The sequence below is a fragment of the Myotis myotis genome, unplaced genomic scaffold (genome assembly GCF_014108235.1).
Source record: "Myotis myotis isolate mMyoMyo1 unplaced genomic scaffold, mMyoMyo1.p scaffold_m19_p_1, whole genome shotgun sequence".
Taxonomy (NCBI): Eukaryota; Metazoa; Chordata; class Mammalia; order Chiroptera; family Vespertilionidae; genus Myotis; species Myotis myotis.
In genome coordinates, this window is record NW_023416313.1 from 204,610,185 (window position 1) to 204,636,276 (window position 26,092).

At 41.7% G+C, this 26,092-nt stretch overlaps 1 protein-coding gene across 12 annotated transcripts in view; it reads left to right on the top strand.

Moving 5' to 3' along the window:
- The window catches only part of TTLL5 (tubulin tyrosine ligase like 5), a 268,899-nt gene that overhangs the window by 114,748 nt on the left and 128,059 nt on the right, over positions 1-26,092 (top strand). For 10 of the 12 annotated variants that reach the window (XM_036313619.1, XM_036313673.1, XM_036313683.1 and 7 more), the window contains 2 exons: positions 4,841-5,028; positions 24,038-24,183. In XM_036313619.1, the coding sequence (XP_036169512.1) occupies positions 4,841-5,028; positions 24,038-24,183 (334 nt within the window). The remainder of the gene's footprint in view (positions 1-4,840; positions 5,029-24,037; positions 24,184-26,092) is intronic. The other 2 variants (XM_036313636.1, XM_036313719.1) reach the window with 1 other exon arrangement.

Consider the following 26,092-nt stretch of genomic DNA (forward strand, 5'->3'; position numbering starts at 1 on the left):
TCTGATATAACTAAGGAAGAGTCTTGCATTTGGTCCAGTGGCATTCATTCATTGATACAAAATAAAACAGAATTTCTTTTAGGTGCTGGGATAAAGAAATGAATAAGACAAGGCTTCTATTTAGTAGGAGCTTACAGTCTAGTTAAAAGATTTCCCTGCCAGGCCAGTGTGGCTCAGTGGTTGAGCATCCACCCATGAACTGTGAGGTCACGATTCAATTCCTGGTCAGGGCGCATGCCCGGGTTGTGGGCTCAATCTCCAGTAGGGGGTGTGCAGGAGGCAGCTAATCAATGATTTTCACCATTGATGTTTCTATCTATCTCCCTTTCTCTTCCATCATGAAATAAAAAATATATACACATATATATATGTTATATATATATATATATATATATATATATACACACACACACATATATGTGAGATTTCCCATCATCGATAATCATAGATCTATGAGTGTGCTATGTGCATTCTTTCTGATTCAAATAGTTATTCCTGACATCAAACAAATTAGTATTATTTTATTTTTTAATGTATTTAAAGTCAAGTATGACCTGAATAAATAACCAAAGAATTCTTAAGATAGGATATCTAATTATATTGTATTTTTTATTTTATTTTTATTGTTGACATTATTACAGATGTCTAGGGTATCTAATTTTATTTATTTATTTACTTACTTTAGGGTATCTACTTTTAAATAAAGTAGACCCATTTTATCATTCAAGTTTTTCCTTTTTTTTTTTAGTTTTTTTTTTTTAATATATATTTTTAATTGATTTTTAGATAGAGAGTAAAGCAGAGGGATAGACAAAGAGAAACATGCCCCCTACTGGGGAAGGAACCCGTAACCCAGGCATGTGCCCTGACCAGGAATCAAACCAGCAACCTTTCAATGCATGGGACAACGCCCAACCAAATGAATCATACAATTGGTGGTTTCTGTGAATGGCTTCTTTCACTTACCATAATCTTTTCATGGCTCATCCATATTGTAGTATGTATTGGTTTTTCATTTCTTTTTATGGTTGAATAATATCCCATGGGATAGATGTACCACATTTTTTATCTATTTATTTCACTTTTTGGCTATTATGAATAATGCTTCTATGAACATTCATGTACAAATTTTTGTGTGGACCTATGTTTCCAGTTCTTTTGGATGTAAGCTTAGGTGTAGAATTGCTGAGTTACATGGTAACTTTATAGTTCCTCTTTTTGAGGAACTTCCGGCCTGTTTCCAAAGGGACTATACCATTTTACCATCAGCAGTGTGTGAAGGTTTCAATTTCTCCACATCCTTGCCAACACTTATTATGTTCTGTATTTTTTATTTTATCCATCCTGGTAGGTTTGAGGTAGTGTCTTTATTTGTGTGGTCATCATTTGCATTTCCATAGTGACTAATGATGCTGAGCATCTTTGCATGAGCGTAGTGGTCATCTATATATCTTCTTTGGGTAAGTGTTTATTCAAATACTTTGCCCATTTTAAAATTGGGATATTGTCTTTTTGTTGAGTTGTAAGTGTTCTTTATATATTTTCAGGTACAAGTCCTTTGTCAGATACTTTATTCACAAAGATTTTCTCATATTCTGTTGGCTGTGTTTTCATTTCCTTGAAGCATAAAAGTTTTAAATTTTAATGAACTCTAATTTACATACTTTCTCTTTTCTTACTTGTGTTTTTGGTATCATAGCTGAAAAACTATTGCCTAACCCAAGGTTACAAAGATTTATACAGGGTGGGGCAAAAGTAGGTTTATAGTTGTGAGTACATGAAATATAGTTTATTCTTGTAATATTATTTATTAATTATTTTCCATACTAACAACTGTAAACCTACTTTTGCCCACCCTGAATATATGTTTCTCTAAGAGTTTTATATATAGGCTGTTACATGTAGGTCTGTTATCCATTTTGAGTTCATTTTTATGCATGATATGGTATAAGAGTCTGACTTCATTTTTTTGCATGTGGATATTCAGTTGTCCCTTTCCATTTGTTGAAAGAGTATTATTTCCATGTTGAATTGTTTTGGCAATCCTAGCAAAACTCCTTTACTCAAAAATGTAAGGGTTTATTTCTAGATTTTCAGTTCTGTTCCACTGATACACACATCTGTCCTTATGCCAGTACCACATTGTCTGTAGCATTGTAGTAAATTTGAAATCACCAAGGATGGTTCTTCCAGTTTTTTTCTTTTTTATATTGCTTAGGCTATTTTTGGATCTCTTGCACTTTCATATAAACTTTAGGATAACCTTGTCAGTTTTTGTAAAACCATACAGATGGGATTTTGATAGGTATTGAATTTAATCTGTAGATTAGTTTGGGGAAAATCTTAACATCAGTCAGTTTTTATTTTTTTATTTTTATTTTTTTTTATATTTTATTGATGTTTTACAGAGAGGAAAGGAGAGGGATAGAGAGCTAGAAACATCGATGAGAAAGATGAGAGAGAAACATCGATCAGCTGCCTCCTGCACGCCCCCTACTGGGGATGTGCCCGCAACCAAGGTACATGCCCTTGACTGGAATCGAACCTGGGACCCTTCAGTCCGCAGGCTGATGCTCTATCCACTGAGCCAAACCGGTTAGGGCCAGTCAGTTTTTAAATGCTTTAGTGTTATCCATGTTACCGTGAGTGACAGCTTAACTACATTTTGTAAATAGCCAATCTGTTTCCTTTTTGTTTGTTTGTTTTGTTAATCCTCACCCGAGGGTATTTTCCCTATTACTTTTTTTTTTTTTAGAGAGAGAGTGGAAAGGAGGGACAGGGGAGAGAGAGGAGAGAAACATTGATGTAAGAGAGACACATTGGTTAGTTGCCTCCCATACAAGGATTGAACCTTACTCAGGAATTGAACCCGAGGCCCTTCAGTGCACGGGCTGACAATCTAACCACTGAGCACACCAGCCAGGGCACCAATCCGTTTCTTAATCAGTATCTGATTTCAAATGAAACGAATATTAAATATGTGGCTTGAATTAGAAATATTAAGTGGGTTATTTTAATAAGTCATAAATATGAATGTGTCTCCGCTAATTCTACATTATTATGATTTAATCTTCTAAAATCAGTAATAATAATAATAATGTTCTGATTTGAACTTTTTTCTCTCATGTGAGAAATTCAGTAATGTCAGTGTCTCCAATACTCTGTGTTATCATCAACACTTGTTTTTTCACCCGCCTTTTTTTATTTTTCTCAGGTATAGGGAACAGAAGAAGCTCTAGTCAGTTCAAACATGTTTTCTAATTTCTATTGTGATTTCTTCTTTTACCCATGGATTGATTATATTTATTATTTCGTTTTTATATGATTGGCATTCTCTACTTTTCCTAATTGGCTTTTAACTTTTTCCCTCTGTAGTCAAGAACATACTCTGAATGGCTTAAATAGTATTAAGCAACAATATATAGTCCGCAACAATACAGTAGACAGCAATAATAGCCTGTAAGTGATGTGAGTCAAATTTTTCTGTGGTTATTGAGTAGTTTGGGAATGAGATTATTATTAAACTTTAGACTTTTTATTTTTTAAATTTATTTTAATTACAGTTGATATACAATATTATATTAATTTCAGGTGTACAACATAGTGATTCAACATTTATATATCTTGCAAAGTGATCACAATGCTACTCCTAGGCATATACACAAGAGTTCTTCCACATATGCACCAGGAGATGTATGAGGGTGTATGCCGCACCATCTATAATAGCAATGAGCTTGAAACAACTAGGATATCTAATGGGGGAATAGAAAAAGAGCTTGTAGTGTACTTGCAAAATGGAATACCAAGCAGCAGATAAAATTAATAGATTTTAGCTATACTTAGAAAGGATGAATCTTGGGCGTATGGTAATGAATAACAAAAGCAAGTCCAAGGAAACCACTACAGTAAGGTTTACATTTTTGTAGAACTCAAAAACAAGCAAAATTTACTGGTGTTGAGTATGTATACACACAAATGCATACATAAATACATAATATAAAGTTACATTTTTTAAAAGGAAGGGAATACATGATAAAGGGAGGCAAGGGATCAGGACCACCTGGGTTGATGCACATTTATTTGTGATGTGGCCTGAGTTGATAATAAGTTCACAGGTGTTCACTATAATATGCTATATGGGTTATACATCTGTTATAAATAATATTTTGTATGTATCCCATAATAAACATGAGAATATTTAGATTTTTAAAAGCAATGACACCAAATCATATATACAGAATGGTCACAGTTATAGAAGCATTAGTATGACAGAAAGAAAACACATTACAGTGTTTCTGCTTTTTGGATTTTTAATTTTTTTTCAGTAAGATGTGTGACTTTTAGTATAGAAAAAAATATGAACCTTGATCTTATATTAAAGAATTTCTTTCTTGCCAGAATTTCAGTGTTCAAAACTAATAGGACTCTGATCTCAGAGCTTTGTTGGAAGGATTGTGGATGACTTGACAGTGGATGCCATAGACTACGGCAAGTACAGTCACACAAGAAAAAAAAAGAATTATAATCATGCATTTCTAGGCTACATTTTTGTTCAGATTAGTAAATTCTAGGATTGGTTATTTCCACTACACAGGATAAAATTCTTTCTCATCAAGCTATCGTAGAGAGCAAAAACACATTAATAAATGCATGTAACAATTTGGCAGGAGGAAGAATTTTTAGGATGTAGTAAGGATTTCTTTTTATTTTTGTGAGCATTGGAAGATAGTGTCTTCTCCTTATGTTGTCAGTAAAGTAATCTGGCTGAGGTTTCTCTGTCACCATCTTGTTTTAATTTTATTTTTACATGAGTAAAAACTTTTTTTTTTTTTTTTTTTAGCAGGTTCAGGCCATGCAAATAAGCAGCATTCAGGAGTAGCTAAAATGCAAAAGGAGGGAGAAGATGTTTCTTCATATACCAGGCGGTACAACCAAAGCATGGTTACAGCTGAACTTCAGCGGCTAGCCGAGAAGCAGGCAGCGAGGCAGTACTCGCCCTCCACTCACATCAGCCTCCTCACCCAGCAGGTATGCACAGTTTGGGGTGCCAGAGGGCTCTTCGGAGCTGACACGGGAGTAATGACAGGGTACTCTGTCCTTGCTGATTTCTATATACTGATGCCAGTTGAATGAGTATTAGCTGGTTTTGAACTAGAGTTCTTCAACTGAAAGAAAATGAGTTTCTGTTACACTTATTGCAAAGTCAAGTTGCAACTGCTGTTGATGTACTTATTTCATGGATCTTTAAAAATAACTTTTATAGGATCTTTTAAAATAACTTTTTAATTTGGTAACATTTTCTAGTGAATTCTAGTCTTATAAATCTTTTTACCAGAATGCCATAACATTACCTTTACTTTTCTTTTTTATTGTACCGTCCTTGATCTTGTGATCTCAGGATGTTTTTTCGGTACTGACTGATTAATGAAGTATTTCAGTACACCCTTCTCCAACACATTATTCTCCCCATTTCACAGGTGGGGAAAACTGATGCTGAAAGAAATGATATATTTAAGGTCATCTGGAAAGCTGGCTGGGTGGAAATAGATATCAGGATTTTGGCTTTTAAGTTAGGTAGATAATAACAAGCTTACAACACAATGAGATTAGGTGAAACTTTCAAGAACTTTGGGATTCTTTTTTCCCCTCCTCGCTGTGGTATTTAACTGAAAGTAGAAGCCATATCTTCTCCTTTTCCTTAAAGCAAAATGGCATCAAAGTCCTCCAAAAAAAAAATGATCATAACTTAACCCCACAGTTATATTTTCCTCTATCTCTGTTGTGTCAAATTCCTTAAATGGTGGCAACTCTGTAATGATATCAAGTCTAGAAAACGTGAAGCTGTACTCTAAGTACATATTCAATGTAGGCAACACACTGCTCCCTGGTGGTGCCCTACTTCTCTGTTTAAAATTTAGGACCAAAATGAAAGGTAAGCTTTAGCTGTTCTTCAGCGTCATCCCAGTATGGGAGAAAGTAATTGGTTTTCTTTTTCAAATCTCTGATAGTTTGAAGGAAGTAAGAGGGAGAGACCCAATGTGAAGCAGAAAGCAAAGACTCTTATAATGGCAATGTTGAGAATTGAAGGGAGTTAGATAGTTAGATTTTAGTGATAGAACAGTGGGAAGAGGGAATAGAATATCACACCCATAGTAGAGTGGGAAGGAGTTTTGAAATGTGAAGTGGCTATGAGGAAGGGAGAAAGGGGCCAGTGATCTGCTACACATCTTTTCGTTGGCTCATTGATTATAATGTTTCCAATTTATAAATGAGCAGCTAGAAGCACCAAAGCATTAAAATTTTTTCTTTGCAACTGTAGTAAAGAAACATAGCCAAGCCCTAACCGGTTTGGCTCAGTGGATGGAGCGTCGACCTGCGGACTCAAGGGTCCCAGGTTCGATTCTGGTCAAGGGCATGTACCTTAGTTGTAGGCACATCCCCAGTAGGGAGTGTGCAGGAGGCAGCTGATTGATGGTTCTCTCTCATCGATGTTTCTAACTCTCTATACCTCTCCCTTCCTCTCTGAAAAAAATTCAATAAAATATATTTTTTTAAAAACATAGCCAATATTGGTATTTACATATTTTCCACTTGTGTCATTTGGTGGATTGCAGACCTTGCAGAATGACAGGATCCTGATCTTGTGGGAATCTTAGGTGAGGGTATTATCATTGGAAAGTTGTCTTTCATCAGTCCATCTTTCTCAGCTAAGAAGAATTTCAGTGCCAATGAATTTAAAAGTCCATCAGACTCCTCTTCGTAGGGCTCTGAACTTGCCAATAGATGTCAGTCTTAGCGTTTAGAGTCTTGGGAACAGTCTGGTTAGTGCTTGGAGCAGTGCTGAGGGCGGTGCTGTAGTAGCTAATGAGCAGGGTGGAGTAGTGGGAAGAGAGTTGAGTTGGCCATCTAAAGACCTGCCTTCTGTCACTGACTAGCTGTGTGATTTTGGAAAATTCACTCAACTTCTCTCAACCTCGGGTTCTTTATTTGTTGTTGGGGAAAATAGAACAGCACCATTTTCTGGAAAATCATTTTATATTGTCCACAGTTTCAGTTATTTAGCCCATTAAAGTTTTTCGTGGCAGTCCTGGCTGGGTGGCTCAGTTGGTTGGAGTGTTGTCCTGTACACCAAAAAGTTATGAGTACGATTCCCGGTCAGGGCACATACCGGGTTCAATCCCCAGTCAGGGCAGGAGGCAACCAATGTTTCTTTCTCACATTGATGTTTCTCTCTCTCTTTCTCTCTCCCTCTTTCTCTCAAATCAATAAACATTTCCTTGGGTGAGGATAAAAAAAAGTTTTTAGTGGCATTCTCCATAAAATTTTTTTATTCAGATGTGTTTTTTTATTTATTCATTCAAAAACATTTTATTAAGCTCTTAAGAGTGTTCCAGGCTTGGGCACCAATCTGTGGGGATGATAGAAGACAGTCCTCAGCATGAACTAACTCCCATTCTGGTTAGTGGTGTTGTAGGACAGGGAGCCAGCAGGGCCAGCTAGGATGGAAGCTGGATGAGAAGACAAGGGCTGATTCACGGAGAGCTTTGAATGCTCCTTGCAGGAACTCAGTCTTCATTTCAAAGTTGACTGGGAGCCATAGAGACCATTAGCTGGATCCCTCAGGCAGCTGGGAGGAGGATGGATGAGGCATTGTCACCCCTTTCTCTCCCTGCTCACCGGTGAAGATGCAGAGGAAGAGTAAACTAGCCAAAAGTAAAGAAGCAAAGAACTCTGACAACCCAAAACTTTGAGTTACCCAGAATTTACATTAAAGGCTGCATTCTTAGGAATCCGTATACACACAGAACCTCATTGCTTTTACTGCTGCTGCTATGCCTGAACTTCGTTTATGGCCTAGAACACATGAGAATGTCAAACTTGCCTGACCACAGTACGGGTAGCCACAGTGGCCACTTCAGAAATACTTGTGCCAGCTCAAGTATACTTGAAGTTAGAAGAGATACATGTTCTTTTGTTTTGTTTTTGTTAATCCTTCCCCAAAGATATTTTTCATTGGTTTTTAGAGAGAGTGGAAGGGAGGGGGAGAGACAGAAAGAGAGAATCAATGTGAGAGAGAGATATCAATTGGTGGCCTCCCATATGTGCCCTGACCACTGCCAGGGATCAAGCCTGCAACGGAGGTATGTGCCCTTGGGAGATACATGCCCTTGACCAGAATTGAACCTGGGGCCCTTCAGTCAGCTGGCCAATGCGCTGTCCACTGAGCCAAACCAGCTAGGACAAGATACATATTCTTTTTAAAAAATATTTTATTGATTTTTTACAGAGAGAAAGGGAGAGGGATAGAGAGTTAGAAACATCGATCAGCTACCTCCTGCACACCTCCTACTGGGGATGTGCCGCAACCAAGGTACATGCCCTTGACTGGAATCGAACCTGGAACCTTTCAGTCCGCAGGCTGACGCTCTATCCACTGAGCCAAACCAGTTAGGGCAAGATACATATTCTTAACGTACGATTATTCAACAAATACCTTCCAAGTCTGAACAGAAGGCAGATCCCATTTAGGTCTTTCCCTTGTCATGTGAGAGGCTGGTTATTTGGGGAGGATGGGAGCCTCTGGAAAGCAGTGTGTACTCCCTGAAAGCAAGGTTTTCCACAAGCATCTTTCCCCTGTGGTGGGGGAGCGCTGCAGTAGCTGGCAGGGTGCTGGGGTGGAGCGGGGTGTGAGGTCTCACTATCTCTGCCTCACTCAGTGCTGGGAGGGGTGCTCTTTACAACTGCAGCGCTCTGCACAGACGCAGCCCCTGTGGTCACTGCCCTGAGTGCACAGAAGAATGTGGCAAATCAGCCCAGCTCTGCGGTGAGGAGGGAGGCAGGGAATCGGAGGGAGCAGTGGCCCTCTCTGTGCGGCGCGTGTGAGATTTCAGGACCCAGCTATCATTAGGAGCAGCTCCAGCTCTTCCCGCCTGGGAGTTTAATCAAAGGGATAACAGCAGACCACCCAGGCGAGGGCTCCATCAGTCTCTGTTCCCCAGCCAGCCAGTGCCCGGGATGTGGCCAGGCCTCCTGGAAATGTGCTGACAGATACATAGGAGGGAGGAGACACGTTTTGCTTCTCACATTTTTCATTTCGATGGAGAGTAGAAAAGAAAACCATTTAATTTCATTTTTTGCTCCTTGCCCTAATACTTCCCTGCCTAGTCCTAGAGAAGGATATATGCTTAGGAATAGAATGTTTATATGCTTAGGTATGGAATGCTTGGTTCACACCAGTCCTCATTCACTCTCACTCATTCATATGCATTGAAAGAATTCACAAAGGAATTTATTTCTTCATTTCTTTTGCTGTAGCAGCTACCATTGTTGTCTTGCTGATTTATTCATGGTCCACAGTAGACCTTGAGTGAATCTCGATTTCACAAATTCCAATTTGAAAGTGAGATTGGCAGAGAGGAGCTAAATGTTTGACCTGGTTACAAATGTCCTTTAGGATCGAGGCGGGTGACACTCAATTTACCACCAGCAGGGGCCTTTGGCCCCCAGACTTCCTTCCTGCCTCCTCCGCTCATCTGGACACACTTGAGTGCTTGTACATTGTGTTTGGATTTTGTGGTTGGCTAAGCCTACCTCCTTTGGTTCTATATGCTTTCTGGTACTTCTTTGTATCATATACGTTACTCTTCATTCCTAGAAACGAAAAAGCAGACACTCTTGAGTCAGTGAGACCTTGGAGAAGTTACTTACCCTCCTTGTGCCTTGACTTCCTTCTTGGGAAGATAGAATCATGTTAGTATCAGGACACTCCCTTCCTGGATCCCTGTGCCTCTGCTCTAAGACCTAGTTCCCGTTGATCTCATCCAATTCCCTACGTCTTCTGTGTCTCTCAAGGCTTTAAGCCCCCAATTTTTAATTCCTTGGCCTACTGCATGGTCTTTTGTTCTAAAATAACTTTTCTTTTGCTCTCCACCCCCTCAAGCTCTTGTCATCCCTGAACTGCCAAATTTCTTTTGAAGGAACACCCCCTTGCTGCCCTCAGTCCTCCCCGACCCCTTACTCTTGCAGTCTCACTTCCTCTCTGACCATTTTGTCCAACTCTCTCTCACTGGTCACTGATGACCTTGAAATTGCCAGCTTCGGTCACCTGTCTTTAATTCTCATTCTCCTTTAGCGTGTGGCACTATGATTGACCACCTCCTACCTGAAACTTCCCTTAGCATCTTCACCCCTTTAATAATTCCTTTGAGAGCTCTTTTCTTCCTGCTGGAAAGATTGCGTTTTCTACGTGTTTTTAAGCCACTGGTATATGGACCTCAGTTACGAGAACAGGCACTGGGGAACCTCTGGGTCAACAGCAGAGTCTCTGGTGGAAGAGGTGGGTGATGCCTGGGCATCCTCCAGTTATCTCTGAATTCCAGGCACAGCGGAACTTTTTCCTCTCTCTGTAGTGTCTCTTCTCATAGCTCCACCTGGTACTGTTCTGTGGATTTCTCCCAAATATGCATCTTTTAGTTTGAACCTCTTTGCTGAGTGCCAGGTCTAAATTTCCAGCTGCCTGCTAGATTCTTCCACCTAACTGTATTACCAGCGTTAAAATATTCAACATATTTTTAAAATATTCAAAAATATTTAAAGATCTAAAACGTACTCTTGTCGCTTTTTTCCTCTCTATGTTAGTCGACATTGCGATTTCTCTAGGAATTTAGGTAAGGAGCTTTGATTTATCATTGTCTCTCTTTGCTTCCTTATTCTCTCTAAACGTCCAGGCAGGTGGCCATATCTTGTTGATTCTGACTTTAGAATGTCTCTGATATTTATCTTCTCTGTTTCACTTTTATATCTACCGTCCTGCTTAAGGCCTTAATTATCTCTCAACTGGACAGCTGCAATTACCTCCTAAATGGCCTCCCAGCCAGCCTCTCTCTTAGTCACCCTAGTCTTTGCTCTAAAGGAATCTTTCTAAATCATAAGTCTGATAATAGTACTCCTCTGCTCAAGAATCTCGAGGGGCTTCCTGTGATCTATAATGTGAAGCCCAAGCTATTAAATGTTATTCAAAGCTTTAATTTAGAATCTGGCTCCAGGCTACTCCTCTAGTCTGTCTCTTTCCCATCACACATTCTTTTGTGAAGTTCAACCAGAATTTCTCTTGGTCTCTGTGCCTCACTGTATGCTATCTTCTCAAGGGAAATGTTCCCCAGTCACCATGTCTAATCTTAGACATCCGTCCAGGCTCAGCATAGATGCCACTTCACTCATATGCGTGCCATTTCGCTCAGCCACTGTGTATGTCCAGATAGCTCTCTCCCTTAATAGCCAGCCAGCTCTTTGAGGGCAGTCTCCTTTGCTGCCTCAGAACGCGACTCAAGGATGGTACTCAATGAATGTGTTGATTTTACAGGAATGTAAGTTATTTGATTGAGTAGGGGGACCATGTCCATTTTTTCACCAGTTTTCCCCCCACCTGGATGTAGAAGTACTTAGTACATTTTAAAAAATAAATTGAATCTTGCCCAGCTGGTGTGGCTCAGTGGTTGAGCATGGACCTATGAACCTGGAAGTCATGGTTTGATTCTCAGTCATGGCACATGCCTAGGTTGCAGGCTAATTCCCCAGATTGGGGCATGTGGGAGGCAACTGATCAATGATTCTCTCTCATCATTCCTTTCTCTCTCTTTTCCTCTCTCTGAAATCAATAAAAATGTATTTTTAAAAATAAAGTAGTGAATCTTGAAGAAGACCTTGCTGCCCCAGCTAGAAGTCTTCTGTCCATTTTCTATACTCCTTTAGCCCTTCATTCATCACTCTCTATAACTAATCTTTTATACTTATTATACATCTCTTCTTTCCTATTGAGTTATAAACTACACTAGAGGTCCGGTGCACAAAAATTTGTGCACTCAGGAGGGTCCCTCAGGCCGGCCTGTGCCCTCTCGCAGTCTGGGACCCCTCAGGGAATGACCACTTTCTGGCTTAGGCCCGCTCCCCGGGGTATTGGACCTAAGCTGGCAGTCAGACATCCCTCTGGCAGCCCAGGAGCCCTCAAGGGATGTCCACTTGACAGCGGGGAGCAGGCCTAGCTGCAGTCGGACATCCTTAGCGCTGCTGAGGAGGCGGGAGAGGCTCCCACCACCACCGCTGTACTGGCAGCCATCAGCCTGGCTTGTGGCTGAGCAGAGCTCCCCATGTGGGAGCACACTGACCACCAGGGGGCAGCTCCTGCATTGAGTGTCTGCCCCCTGGTGGTCAGTGTGTGTCATAGTGACCAGTGATTCCCAGTCACTCTGCTGTTAGGGTCAATTTGCATATTACCCTTTTATTATATAGGATAGAGGCCTGGTGCACAGGTGGGGGCCGGCTGGTTTGCCCTGAAGGGTGTCCCAGATCAGGGTGGGGATCCCACTGGGGTGCCTGGCCAGCCTGGGTGAGGGACTGAGGGCCGTTTTCAGACTGGCCACATCCCCTTCAGGGTGGGGGTCCCTGCTAGGGGTGCCTGGCCAGCCTGGGTGAGGGGCTGAGGGCCATTTTCAGACTGGCCATATCCCCTTCAGAGTGGGGGTCCCCGCTGGGGTGCCTGGCCAGCCTGAGTGGGTGGCTGATGGCTTTGTGCAGGCTGGCCACAGCCCCTTCAGGGTTGGGGTACACACTGGGGTGCCTGGCCAGCCCGGGCGAGGGGCTGATGGCTGTTTGCAGGTTGGCCTCACCCCCTTCAGGGTGGGGGTCCCCCCTGGGGTGCCTGGCCAGCGTGGGTGAGGGGCTGATGGCTGTTTGCAGGCTGGCCACAGTCCCTTCAGGGTAGGGTCCCCGCTGGGGTACCTGGCCAGCCTGGGTGAGGGGCTGATGGCTGTTTGTAGGCTGGCCAAGCCCCCCAGTGGGGACCCTCACCCCATGAAGGTATGGCCATCCTGGGTGAGGAGCTGATGGCTGTTTGCAGGCTGGCCACAGCCCCCAGCCACCCAAGCTCTCAGTGGAGGCTGGCTGGAAGCAGGTATCTGGGATTTATTTAGCTTATATAATTGAAACTTTGTTGCCTTTTGTGGAGGCCACAGCTGGCCAGAGCAGGTGGGAAGCTTGGCTTCCTCCATCGCTGGGGCAACCAAGCCTCCTGCTTGCTTCAGCTCCGTGGCTGCTGGCCTCCATCTTGGTTGGGTTAATTTGCATACAGTTGCTCTGATTGGCTGGTGGGCATGGCTTGGGCGTAGGGAAGGTACAGTCAATTAGCATGTTTGTCTTTTATTAGTGTAGATGGCAATTCATCTGATGGCAATTCTTTCTAACCTTCTCCTAGCACTTGGTAGGTACTTAACACATGCAAGCTAAATTGAAAAGAATTTTTCTGTATTTTGTCGGGTTTTATATTTTTTTAAACGATTGCTCTCCATTTTAAAAATTAATGAGACCATACCTGCCCTTCATAAAAAAGCAGCTGACATTAGTTGAATGTCTACTTTAGTTATAGGCACTGTGCCAAGCACTTCGTAAGTATTCTCTCTTTAACCGTATGAGGTACATATTTTTTTTTTACAGATGAAGAAATTAGAAGCTTAGAGATTAAGTGACTGCTATGGTCACAAAATGGAAAGTGATTGATCCAGACTCAAATCCAGGTCTGTCTGACTCCCTGCTCTTTCCCTTTGTGCGTTTCTGCCTCTTCCTGTTTGAATAAGGACTCTCATGAGACTAAAATGACTGAGCTTAGCACTGAGAGCCTGTGGTTCCTGTGACATTACCCGGAGTTGTAGCCATGTCAGTGCTTGAGCCTGCAGAGAGGACAGTATGAATGCAAATTTAGACAAATTCGTATTCATGTCAGTCCAAATACTTCTTAACCTTTCTGGAGTCAGAGATCCCTTTGAGAACTGAATGAAAACTGTATTCTTTCTCCTGAAAAAAATGTACACTCAAACTTTGAAATTTGCATTAATTTCAAATGGTTTATAGAAATTCTCCCAACTAGGTTCCTATTGGTGCCCAATAAACCCAGGGTCTGCAAGAACCTCTCAAAACTTTTAGGTCAGATATGGCTATTAATATTAATGATTTGGCCCAAAATGATTGTTCCAAATTTATAGTCATCCTTGCTTCACACATCTTACCTAATAATAGACAAACATGTATGTTGACCATCCCTCTGCTACACTCACCAGCCAATCAGGAGTGTATGCAAATTAACCCAACAAAGATGGTGGTTAATTTGCATACGCAGGCGCAGAGTGAAGACTGAAGGCTCCGGCCAGAGCAGCGAAGACTGAAGGCTGAAGAGGCTTCGCTTCTCCACTGCAGCTGGAGCGAAGGCCTGGGTCCCGGGTGCCGGAGGAAAACCAGTGCCGGCAGCCAGGGGAAGGAAGGCCTATTGCACGAATCTCTTCGTGCAACGGGCCTCTAGTTTTATATATTTAGTGATATGTTCCCCACCAGGCTATCTTCAGTGCTCAAAAGAATGCCACTCACAGAGTAGGTGTCTGATAAATATTTGTTGAATTAATGAAATAATCTTTTGAAACCTCATCTCTGGGCCTCATCAGACAAGAATTATCTAAGGCTTTTATTGACTATGCTAGAATGAGGAAATTGCTTCTGTGTCAAGAAAGGTAAAGTCATGTGAAAATCTGCAGGCCCAGTTAGAGGAGGGTTTTTGTCACTACATTTATAAACAAACCACTTTTAAAGAAATGTGGGATTCTGTGGTTTGCTATGAGTGAAGTCTTGTCCTTAAGGGACTGATAGCACCTGGGTACATAGAGGCAGATGCTGGCTGACAGTTGAGCAGGTGAGTTCTCAAGGAGTCCCGCTGGATACCAGCATCCCACTTTTTTCATTAACCTGTGGTGGTGTTTTTCAAGTATCTACTAAAGCCTCGCCATCTTTAGATGTCAGTATGTTTGGTTTTGGGGCTTAAAGCGGGGGCTGGACATTACTGCACACACGGTCATTAAATTCAGATTCAGAGAACTGTGGCTGGAACCCAGGATTCCATCGTCACCATCTTGAGGTTGAGGAGAAGATGCCCAGAGGGGATCCTTCAAGTGAAAGCCTTCTTTAATTACTGTCAGATTTTTGGTTCTAAACTCCTGAGTGGAACTCCGAGCTTTTAGTGACTTGGGCATATGATGCAGTGTCTCCTTTTGCCCTCCAAGCCTCAGACCTAGACTGAAGCACTGGGGCCATCTAGTCATCCTCCTGGGGTGCCTTCCCCCCAGACCCTCCCCTAATCTTGATCCTCAAAACCACTTTACTGTTGAAGACAAGTATGGAAAGACACAGCTAAGGAAAGGTGCCTTTTCTCAGAGGGCCCTAGAGCAAAGCAGCTCCAGCTTCCCACTCTTTGACCTTCTCTCTTTTAAGGGGCAGGCAGCCCCTTCTTCACCCGCTACATGGGAAAATGGAATCCAAAAGACGGCCAATCCAAAAAGAAAACGTGAACAATGAGCACATGAACTCGAGTGAATATATTGTATTACAGATGCAGTTCTCCGGCTCCAAGGCCCAGCACTCTGCCTTAGCCCAGGAGGGAAATGAGGGGAGACCAGCAGTAATACTAGTATGTCCTCATCCCAGCCTTATTACCTCTCGCCAGACTTGGGATTCTCAACTGCCTGCCCGCAATTCTGATGCAGCGCTACTCTCAGAACCCTGAGCAAGCTTACTGTTGGCCTATAGATAAAGGACAGAATCTTTAGCGTGGTACGCAAAGACCTCTCCAAGCTGTTTGTCTGCCTCTTCCTCTCTTCTGCTCTAGGCTTTTGCCAAATTACTAGTAGACTGCTTTTTGTTTCTCAGATATTCTTCCTGCTTATTTGTTTTTGCATTACTTACGATTTTTCTTGCCAGGGAGGAACTACTGTCCCCACTCCCTCCCCCAAAATCTCCTACCTATCCTTCCAGGCCCAGCTCAGATGCCTTCTTTGAATTTCCTTAGCACTTTCGTTATGGCACTTACATTCTGGAGGCCTTGTATGTTGCTGTTTGTCTGGGTGAACACAAATTCCTTTGTGGCTTTAGAGCAGGGGCCACAGTTGAATCTGTATATACCCCTAAGGTTTACCCAAGGCCTTGCCTGTGATAGGCAACGCAGCGAATATTTATCAAATCATCTGAGGTTGGGACTGTTTTGATCACGTAGGACCCCAGCATTTCTAGAGCATGCCAACTAGAGCAACAGTGATCTAGGTTAGGCCTGGCCCTGGTCCTCTTTAGATACCAAGAGGTTATGTATCTGGGTGGGTGGTGGTATATTCTGGGAAGCCATCAGGGCAGTACCATCATATTTTAATTATAGCACTGGCAGCAGCACTACTTTTAGCAAACAGCAGTAACAAGCAATAACACTTGGGCGGGCCAGCCGCCGGAAATTGGCTCCCTCTCTGTTTCTCCTACCCTCTTTTCAATCCATCACCTGTATTTATTCCCGCTGTAATTTAAACACCTGTCTAGATGGAATGCGTGCAATGTGTCCCTACCCCACACATTCAGATATTTGCTCACCTGCCTTATTCGGAAGGCTGGCTCTAAAATAAACAGTGTTTTGGTATTAAAAGAAAAAAATGCACCGAGGCCACCGTGGAAATGGACATGGAGAAGGGCGCAGGCGCGGAGCCGGGGGCGAGCCGCTCCAGGGGAGTGAGCAGCGGAGGCAGCGGAGGAGGACAGCCAGGAGGGAAGCGTCTGCCTGAGCGTTGGGTCGAGGTGGGATCTGTGACTGGACTTTCCCCCCGGCAGCACTCACTCAGCTGACCAGCTACAGAAAGGCAGGGGTGGAAGGATGTTTAACAAGCTGAGTGTTTTTAGGCTTAAATGTTTTGGTTTATTTTTAATGACCACTGTTTCTCATGTCAGCATAACAGGTAACCTTGGACTACATATATATTTTTTTTCAATCCTCACCCAAAGATATGTTTCATTGATTTTTAGAGAGAGAGAAAAAAAACATTGATGTGCGAGAGAAACATCCATCGGTTGCCTCCCATAGGCTCCCTGTCCGGGGATCAAACCTGCAACCTAGGTATGTGCCCTGACCAGGAATTGAACCTGCAACTTTTTGGTGTATGGGACAGCACTCCAACCAGCTGAGCCAACTGGCCAGGCCAACTTGGAATATTTTGAAGCTTGTTCTAAATTATCTTACCCACTTTTGTATCTTTGGCATATTAAAGTTACTCATATTAATGTTTGTGCATACAAACAACGTTGAGAAATAGTAAAACCGTAACGTCCCTCATAGAATTATTTTCTCTACTCCTTCCCCTTGATTGTTTTCTGTCTTGCTCCTCACCCCATCAGGGCATTCCCGGCAGATTTTGGAAGATCCCTGAGCTTTAGGGAGGAGAACTATTGAGTGGTTCCTCTTTTCTGTTTTCTCCTTTCTTTTCTAGCATCGCCCCACCCCACAATAAGTGCTTCTCAAACGTTAAGACGCATGTGAATTATACGTGGATCTTGTCAAATGCAGTTTTTGATTCACTGGGGCTGAGGCTGGACTGAGTCTGTGTTTTTAGCGAGCTCCCAGGTAATACAGATGTTGCTGGTCCACAGGTGAAATTTTAAGTTCTAGGCTCAGTGGTTCCAAGCAGTGGGAGTAACAGTGGTTAAAACCTGACGAACAAAATAAACTGGTAAACAAAATAGTTCCAGAGACATAGAAGCATGGACTAGATAGATGAATCTCAGAGGGAAGGGGGGTGAGGTGGGAAGAGATTAATCAAAGAACTTATATGCATGTATGCATAATGCATGGACACAGATAATAGTGCAGAGCAGGCCTTGGTGGGGGACGGGAACAGGGCGAAGAAAAAAACAACTACAAGATTCGGGAGATATTGCAGGGGGCCGACTAGGAGTTGAAACTAGTGGCTGACATGTAATAATTTTTTATTCTTGAGCAAGTTATTTTGCCTCTCAATCTCAATTTTCCCATCTATAAGTGAGGGAAATAATTATACCCACCAGAGTTGTCTTGGAGATAAAATGAGTATGTATAGCTTAGAACAATGCCTGGCAAAAACAAAGTGTCCATTAAACGTAACCATCATTAGCGCTCCCGTGGCTTGGTTATTATTATTACTGTTACTGTGGTGAACCCGGAAGGTTTCATATTTGCATGAATATTGATTATGGTAGAACATTTTAGAGATCCAAACACAGACTTGAAGGTTCTTATATGTGTGTCCTGCCTTTTGCACATAAAGCTGTTTATTATCAATAAGGCATGTTTTTTTAGTCATGGTTTCAGTCATTGAAATGGGTTTTAGATAATGATCTCATCTGTTTCCCAGACCCTTTTGTGACCAAAAGCATGAATCCATGAGTTGCCAGCCTATTTAGTAGCATAGACTCTGGTTATTAGCCCAGAGAAGCCAACTGGCCCAGTGGCTGTGACCTCCACCCTCATAGACTAATAACTCCTAACGGAAATGCTGAGCCACCTCTTTTGTGACTGATGCCGTATCTTTATGTGCTGTAAGCCTGATTTTGTTTAATATTCTTTAGTAGTGAAATGTTGATCATCATTGCGAACCAGGTATATATAAGTGCCATTTTTCACTTTCTCTTCATCTGATCAAAGCTGGTTTTGTTGTGTTACCTCGGGAAATATACTAGTAGATGGACAGAGAAGCAGGTGTCGCCGGTGACAGCCATATTCATCCTCCCTTTGCCCCGCTAGGGAAGAAACCTCCGGGTGTGAACCCTATTTGGCTTATTCAGTTTATTAAGGCCTGGTCAGTGCTGGGAGGTTTGCCCTGCCCTTCCGTCTTCCCTAGTCAACACAAGGTGCTTGTAGGGCCAAATTCGATGCTTGAGACCATTTTAGTTCAGTGAGTCATGCTGCTGCTCTTACAAAGCTGAATGGAAGGGCCAAAGGCTTTCTTAACTTATTCAATCTAAAGATAATTGTTTTCGGACCAAACCTCAGCAGTACATAAATCTGTATACATAAGATTCAGCCAGATCTAGTTGAGATTCTAGAGCTGTGTTGTTTCTTAAGGTAGCCAATAGTTATATGTGGTTTTTCTAAATTTAAGGTGTATAAAGTCACCCTGGCCAGGTGGTTCAGTTGGTTGGAGCATCATCCCGTACACCAAAAAGGTTGCGAGTTCGATTCTCCATCAGGGCACATACCGAGTTGCAAGTTTGATCCCCGTTACAGGAGGCAACCAGTGAATGTTTCTCCCTTGCATCAATGTTTCTCTCTCTCTCTTCCTCTCTCACTGAAATCAATAAAAACTTATCCTGAGGTGAGGATTACAATTTTTTTAAGTTATATAAAGTTTAAAATCTTGTTCTTCAATCATACCAGCCACATTTCAAATACATAATAGCCACATGTGGCTAGTGGCTACGGTATCGGACAGTGCAGATTATAGAGCATTTCCATCATCACAATTCATTCTGTTGGATAGCACTGTTTTAGGAATTAAAAATAAGTTTTTATCTCCCTTGTCATTTCTGATCGATTGGTGATGGCTTGTCTGAAGGACTGGGTTAAGGAGATTCTAAGAGAGCCCCAAATTATTTGATTCTTTATTAGCAACTATGTCCTAGGAAAACAGAGCTGGGTGAAGTTGGGGTAATTATGACATAAATGCTGAGTGTCTCCTAGACAAAACCACAGAAGGAAGAATAGAATATTTAGAGGAGCAGGTTGTTATTACTTAATAGAGACAGGTTATTTTTTTTTTTTAAGCGGGAATCCTTTGGAAAGAAAGATGAGAAGCTTTGAAAGTCTTCTTATTCCTTGTATAATCTCTCATTTAAGTAGTGGTCACTTTTGCTGTTTCTCAAAATAAATGAACAATGAGGCTTTGCTTTTGTGTAGAAGGCAGTCACAGTGGCTCCCAATTCTTGATTTATCCATGAAATAAGGAATAGATGTTACATGGAAAAACCCACCAAAAGTCCAAAATTAGTTTCATGCCACCTTCACTACACCTGCTAAGAAACACTGATTGATAATGTATTTTTTTTCTTTGCTTTACTTACTTAATATCCTCTGGTGAAGGGTAACACATGGGAGATAAAATTTTCAGGGAAGAAAGAAAAGCTGGTATAATAGTTTGGTATAATCATTCCCTATATAACCTCTGTTTTCAGAATTTGAGGTCTGTATTGGGATATTTTAAAAATCTACAATAGTTAAGGGTAACTAGTTACAAAACTAGAAAATGATTGTAACCAGTTCTGCAACTGTTAGGTGACCTTGACCAGGTTACTTAGCTTTAGTCTCTCCATCTTTGAGAGGGAGTCTAGCACTGTCTACCTCCTTGAGCCTTAGTCTCTCCATCTTTGAGAGGGAGTCTAGCACTGTCTACCTCCTTGAGCCTTAGTCTCTCCATCTTTGAGAGGGAGTCTAGCACTGTCTACCTCCTTGAGCCTTAGTCTCTCCATCTTTGAGAGGGAGTCTAGCACTGTCTACCTCCTTGAGCAGTGGGTAAGGGGTGAGATATGAAACCTCACTCCTGAGTGCCTGACACTACTGCTGTAAGAACTCAAACCTTAAACCACATTACTTGGCCAAAGTATACCAAGTGCCCTTGGAGAACATTCTCTGCTAATCTTAGTAGGTATGTGACTTTATCTAATTGTTTGGCCTCTCTCCATTTTAGTTTCCTCCTTTTGTAATACTGAAGTAGAGGCTACTTCAAAGGGCTCGCTCAGAGTTAAACGGGATAATGCATGTCAGGATCATGCAAGGACACCTAGGACATGGCACACCGTGAGCTTTCAGGAACTCTTAGCTATTATGGTGAAATGATGCCTAAATGAGGGGCAGCTTTGCCAAAAGAGAGAAGATTTACCAAATCTGAAGTCTCTTCTCATTCACATTCACTCATCTCCAAACTATACAGTTTATACTTAAACATGGTAAAGTGTTTACATTTTGTTTATTTTATTGCTGTTTCACTATAAATTATGAATAAGCCTCTTTTATTAGTTTTTTTGGCACAACTGATTGAGATAGTAGTTGGAGAAGCTGTTAGTTATCACAAAGACCTTTCTCACTTTGTAGAACTTTTACAAGCCGCGTGCTCATGTCTAATTAGGCAGGCCTGGTGCTTCAGGGCCGGAAGGAGGGGGCTCAGTGCTGGCCAGGAGTGAGTGCAATCCTGCAGGGAGTCTGTTTGAGAACCTGGCCTGTGTTGTCTCTGCAGTACAGGAGAAGGCCAGGCTCTTCAACGGTACCAGGTGCCAGAGGTGACTGCCATAACCTGCCACTGTATCTTCCCTGTCCTCAGTTAGTGGGTATCTTTCTTCTTCCCCCTGGTAGCAGCAGAAGGGAGTCAGAATTGACAAGCCAAGGTTGGCTCCTGGGTCCACAGTGGAGGGTGCAGCCCGAGTGTCCTGTACCCCAGTCTCTATAGACCCCTGAAATCACTCCTGACCTATGGAAAATAGCTTTTCCCAATAAAAAATATTTGGGTCCTTTGGTGTGAAGACACAGGCCTAGGAAATTTTTACTTAAAGAATCTGTAACCAGGAATGAAGCAGTATACTGTTGCTGAAAATAACTTTTTCTTTCAGAATTTTAAGATTTTTTAAAACCCCGGTATATTTTTATTTGTCAACTAGAGGCCCTGTGCACGAATTCGTGCATGGGTGGGGTCCCTCGGCCGATTGGGGCCCTCTGGCCCAGTCCCAATCAGCCAGACCCCAGCAGCAAGCTAACCTACCAGTCGGAGCGTCTGCCCCCTGGTGGTCAGTGCACATCATAGCAACTGGTCGAGTTCAGTCGACCAATCTGCGCTTTTATTATATAGGATGTCAAAATTATTAGCTTCTTAGGACATCTTATAGAAAAACACTTTTTTAAATGTACTTCTCATCATGTCACTATTCCCTAGTGTGTCATGCTCAGCTGTGTCCTGCATTCAGCTGTGTCCCCTCTCTTTTCAGCATCCCCTGTGGATCTTACACTGAAATGCTTCTCAAACTATCCTCTGAATTTCTCATAACGAATTAAAATTTTTCTTTGGGGTTCTAACAGTAATAACATGGCCAGTATAGGAAACTTGGAAAATATAGGTAAGTGTAAAGAAGAAAATAAGTCACCATTCAGAAATAGATGCTATTTATGAATTGGATTTTTATTTCTGGTCCTTTATGAGTATGTATCTGTGCATGTGTATGTTTAAGAAAATTTGGATCTGCTCTCTATACAGTTTCATTTTGTAAAAAAAAAATCAGCATGTTGCTATATTTTTAAATATTTTTCAAAAAAATTCTAATGGATACAGAATATTTCCTCATATGGGTAGGGTAAAATATATGTAAAATACTGTTAGCCGTTAATATCTTCTCCTTTTACAGTATTAAAATCAATGCTTGTTTTCAAAATCTGTTCACAGTACAGTACAGTAGAAGAATACAGGCATTGCCCTAACTGGTTTGGCTCAGTGGACAGAGCGTCAGCCTGCGAACCGAAAGGTCCCAGGTTCGATTCCAGTCAAGGGCATGTACCTTGGTTGCGGACACATCCCCAGGAGGGTGTGTGCAGAAGGCAGCTCATCGATGTTTCTAACTCTCTATCCCTCTCCCTTCCTCTCTGTAACAAATCAATAAAATATATTAAAAAAAAAAAAAAGAATACAGGCATTGGAGTTCCAAAGATCATGGTTCAGATCCCAGTTCTGTCATTTTTCTCTAGGCCGTAGTGCTATCCTAGGCCTCAATTTCCTTCTTTGTAAAATGGAGATGATAATAGTACTTACAACAGAATTATGGCAATTGAAATGAGATGCATATAATGCACTCATTTATACAGAGCTGACACATTAAACAGTAACTGCTGTTATAACATTCACTGTCATTGATCATATGCAGTTGTTTTGAGCATAGTTCCCAGAAGTTAGATTGTAGCATCAAAGTGTACAAATATTTTAATAATACTTTAAATAATATATTGCCATATTTATTTCTAGAAAGATTCTACCAGTTTAATAGTCACATAAATAGTGTAGGCACCTATATAATATCACTCCTTGCCATTATTAGATGCTATGTTTTTTATTATTACTATAACACACAAAAGAGGTAATATAATTTGCAGTTTTTGATTGCCAGGGGAAATGACTAGTTTTAAATGTTCAATTAGCAAATAAGTTTTCTTCGTAAATTGTTTATTGCAGTCAATGCCCATTTTGCTAGTGACTGTGCATCTTTTTTCTTTCTAAAGCAACAAGTCCTTTGTATTTCATAATAAAAAGTATTATTTATAACTAAACTTCATTGAGCATTTAGGACTTCCAAATGAGGACACAAGACCCAGAAAGGCTAAGTAGTTTGCCTAGTTTCTCAGAACCTTGCCTGTCACAGAGTAAATAATAAATTCTTGCTGTTTTTATTATTCACCTTTTTATTTTACAGCAAGTAGGACAGTATAGTGCTTTGCACATGGTAGGAGCAAAATAAATACTTGTTAATTTTTTTTTTAACTATAACTCTGAGCTTATATAATCAGGATCTGGGGGTTTCTTTTTTTCTTTTTAAATCCTCACCCAAGCAGTGAGGATATTTTTTCTATTGATTTTTTTCTTTATTTAATTTTATTGAATTGATTGGGGTGACATTTGTCAACATGAACATACAGGTTTCATGTGTGCGTTTCTATGTTACAAGATCTGTATATTACACCGTGTGCCCACCATCCAGAGTCATCCATTGATTTTTTGATTTTTTTTTTTAGAGAGAGAGGAAAGGAGGAAGGAGGGGAGAGAGAAACATAGATGTGACAGAAACACATTGATTGATTGCTTCTCACACACGCCCCAACAGGGGGTGGGGGATTGGACCTGCAAACCAGGTACATGCCCTTGACCAGGAATGGAACCCATGCCCTCTGGTGCACAGGCCAACGCTCTAACCACTGAGGAACGCCGGCCAGGGCAGTACTTACATTGACACTAGCCACCCTCACTTCTGCTCTGGGATGTGTGCGAAACCAGCCTTGATGGGACCTTTGTCACAGCAGCTTCGGCTTCATTGAGTCAGCGTCTCCTGCCTTTGACTTGATTCTTCCCGTGTGTTTTTAATGATACTTTTCTAAAACTGTAAAATCAGAGTATCTCCCTCACTTCACTTCTAGGTATCAAACCTGAATTTGACGAGCGGCATCATAAACAGAAGCAGTGCTTCAACTCCCCCCACCCTTCGGCCTGTCATCAGTCCTAGCGGCCCGACATGGTCAGAACCCCAAGCTCCTGAGAGCCACCCCACCACTCCTGGAAGCAGGTACGTGAGAACCGGGGAGCTAATATTTGGGTCGCACAGGGATGGCCTGGTCAGGAGCCAGCCAGTTTCACCTTGAGCTCCTGCGTAGACACTGGTAAGAGGGCCTTTCCCCGCTGTCCCAGTCTCACGGCACTTGAATATAGGGCCTCATTTCACCTGTTGGACAGTTTGTGGGCAAAGCAAATGAAAAGGAAGTATCTGATACAGTTCCATCAATTCACTTCTGGGTGAAAGAGCAAGAATTTATATTGTGTTTAATCCCTGCCTATTGTCGACATTTTCATGTATTGACTTTTTTAAAAACTATTGTTGAAAGTATCACCAATGTCACCTCTTTTTTTACCTCCATTGACCCCTTCCACCTTGCTCCCACCCCCTCCCCAGGCCTTCCCTGCACTATTGTTTGCCCATGGGCTATGCAAATATAAATTCTTTGTTTAATCTCTTCCTGTTACACCCCCCCCCCGCCCCCCTTCTGAAATAAGTCAGTCTGTTGCATGTTTCAGTGTCTCTGGATCTGTTTTGTTCATCAATTTATTTTCTTCATTAGATTCCACATATAACTCAAATCATGTGAAACTTTTGACATTTTCTCTTCATCTCCTTATTCTTTTTTATACCTTGTAATCCATTGTATTTCAGTAACTTTGGACTCTTTTCTTTTGAAGGACATTTTTTTCATCTAGGTTCTATAATTAAACTCAAAACAGCCTTCCTGGTCAATGTGCATTTGGGAAGTTGGAAGGAAATTTCCTTTATATAGTTGAGAGAAGTGGCAGAGGATAAAATCCAGATAGGTTCTGGCCATAAAGCAACTTCTGAATTACAAAAGAAACCACTCACTTGAATTCTAGTCTCAATCCATATTTTAAGTCCCCTAGTACATCTTGCTTTAGTGGCTATTAAATAAGGGTCTGATTTCATCCGTCCATGAGTCAAATGAGCTAGAGGGGGATGTGACTATTGCAATGAAGTATTCTCATTAGCTGAGATATCGTTCTCTCCAAATAAAGAAGCTCTATCCCAGGTGTTCCACCAAGCCTCCACCTCCTTGCCAGTGCTCCCAGCCTCTGCCAGCCAGCCTTCTCTCTTTAAAAAATAAATAAATAAAGTGTGTGTGTGTGTGTGTGTGTGTGTGTGTGTGTGTGTGTATAATATGATTTCAGAGAAGAAGGGAGAGAGAGTTAGAAACATCAATGATGAGAGAGAATCATTGATTGGCTGCCTCCTTCACGCCCCCTACTGGGAATCGAGCCCGCAACCCAGGCATGTGCCCTGACTGGGAATCGAACCATGACCTCCTGGTTCATAGGTCAATGCTCAACCATTGAGCCAGCCAAGCCAGCCATCCTTCTGTTTAATGCTGCCTTGCCCCAAAGTTGGGAGGGGAGACCAAAAACTTGAGCCTGGCAGAAATACCTAATTGTTGTTAAAGTATGTTGGTGTTAGAACTGTTTCTTAAGGAACTAATTTGGGAAACAGGTTCTGCCCAGGAAACAACATAAATATAAACACATTACATCACGCTCTGGTCCAGTGTATTTTACATGGTGAAAAGAATCCTCTCAATTGAGAATTACAGAGAGTTGAAGACTGAACAGCAAGACTTTTCAAGCCAGGCATCCTCCCACACAGTTCTCTTCCCAGGAGGAGCCTGTCATTGGTGACTTACAGCCGATAGCAAACAATTCCGAAAACGTAAGTCGTACGAAAGGAATTCTGTTTATACTATAGAGCTTGCTTTTCCATATAAAATATTTCCAAATATTCCATTTCCATTTTACAGTCAGATCCTTATTTCTATGGAAAACATTTCCACTGCAATCTCAGATATATTATCAATAGGATAAGGCTGCAGCCGTTTTCTATAAACAAAATGTCAAAACTACACATTTTGGAGAAGTAGAGT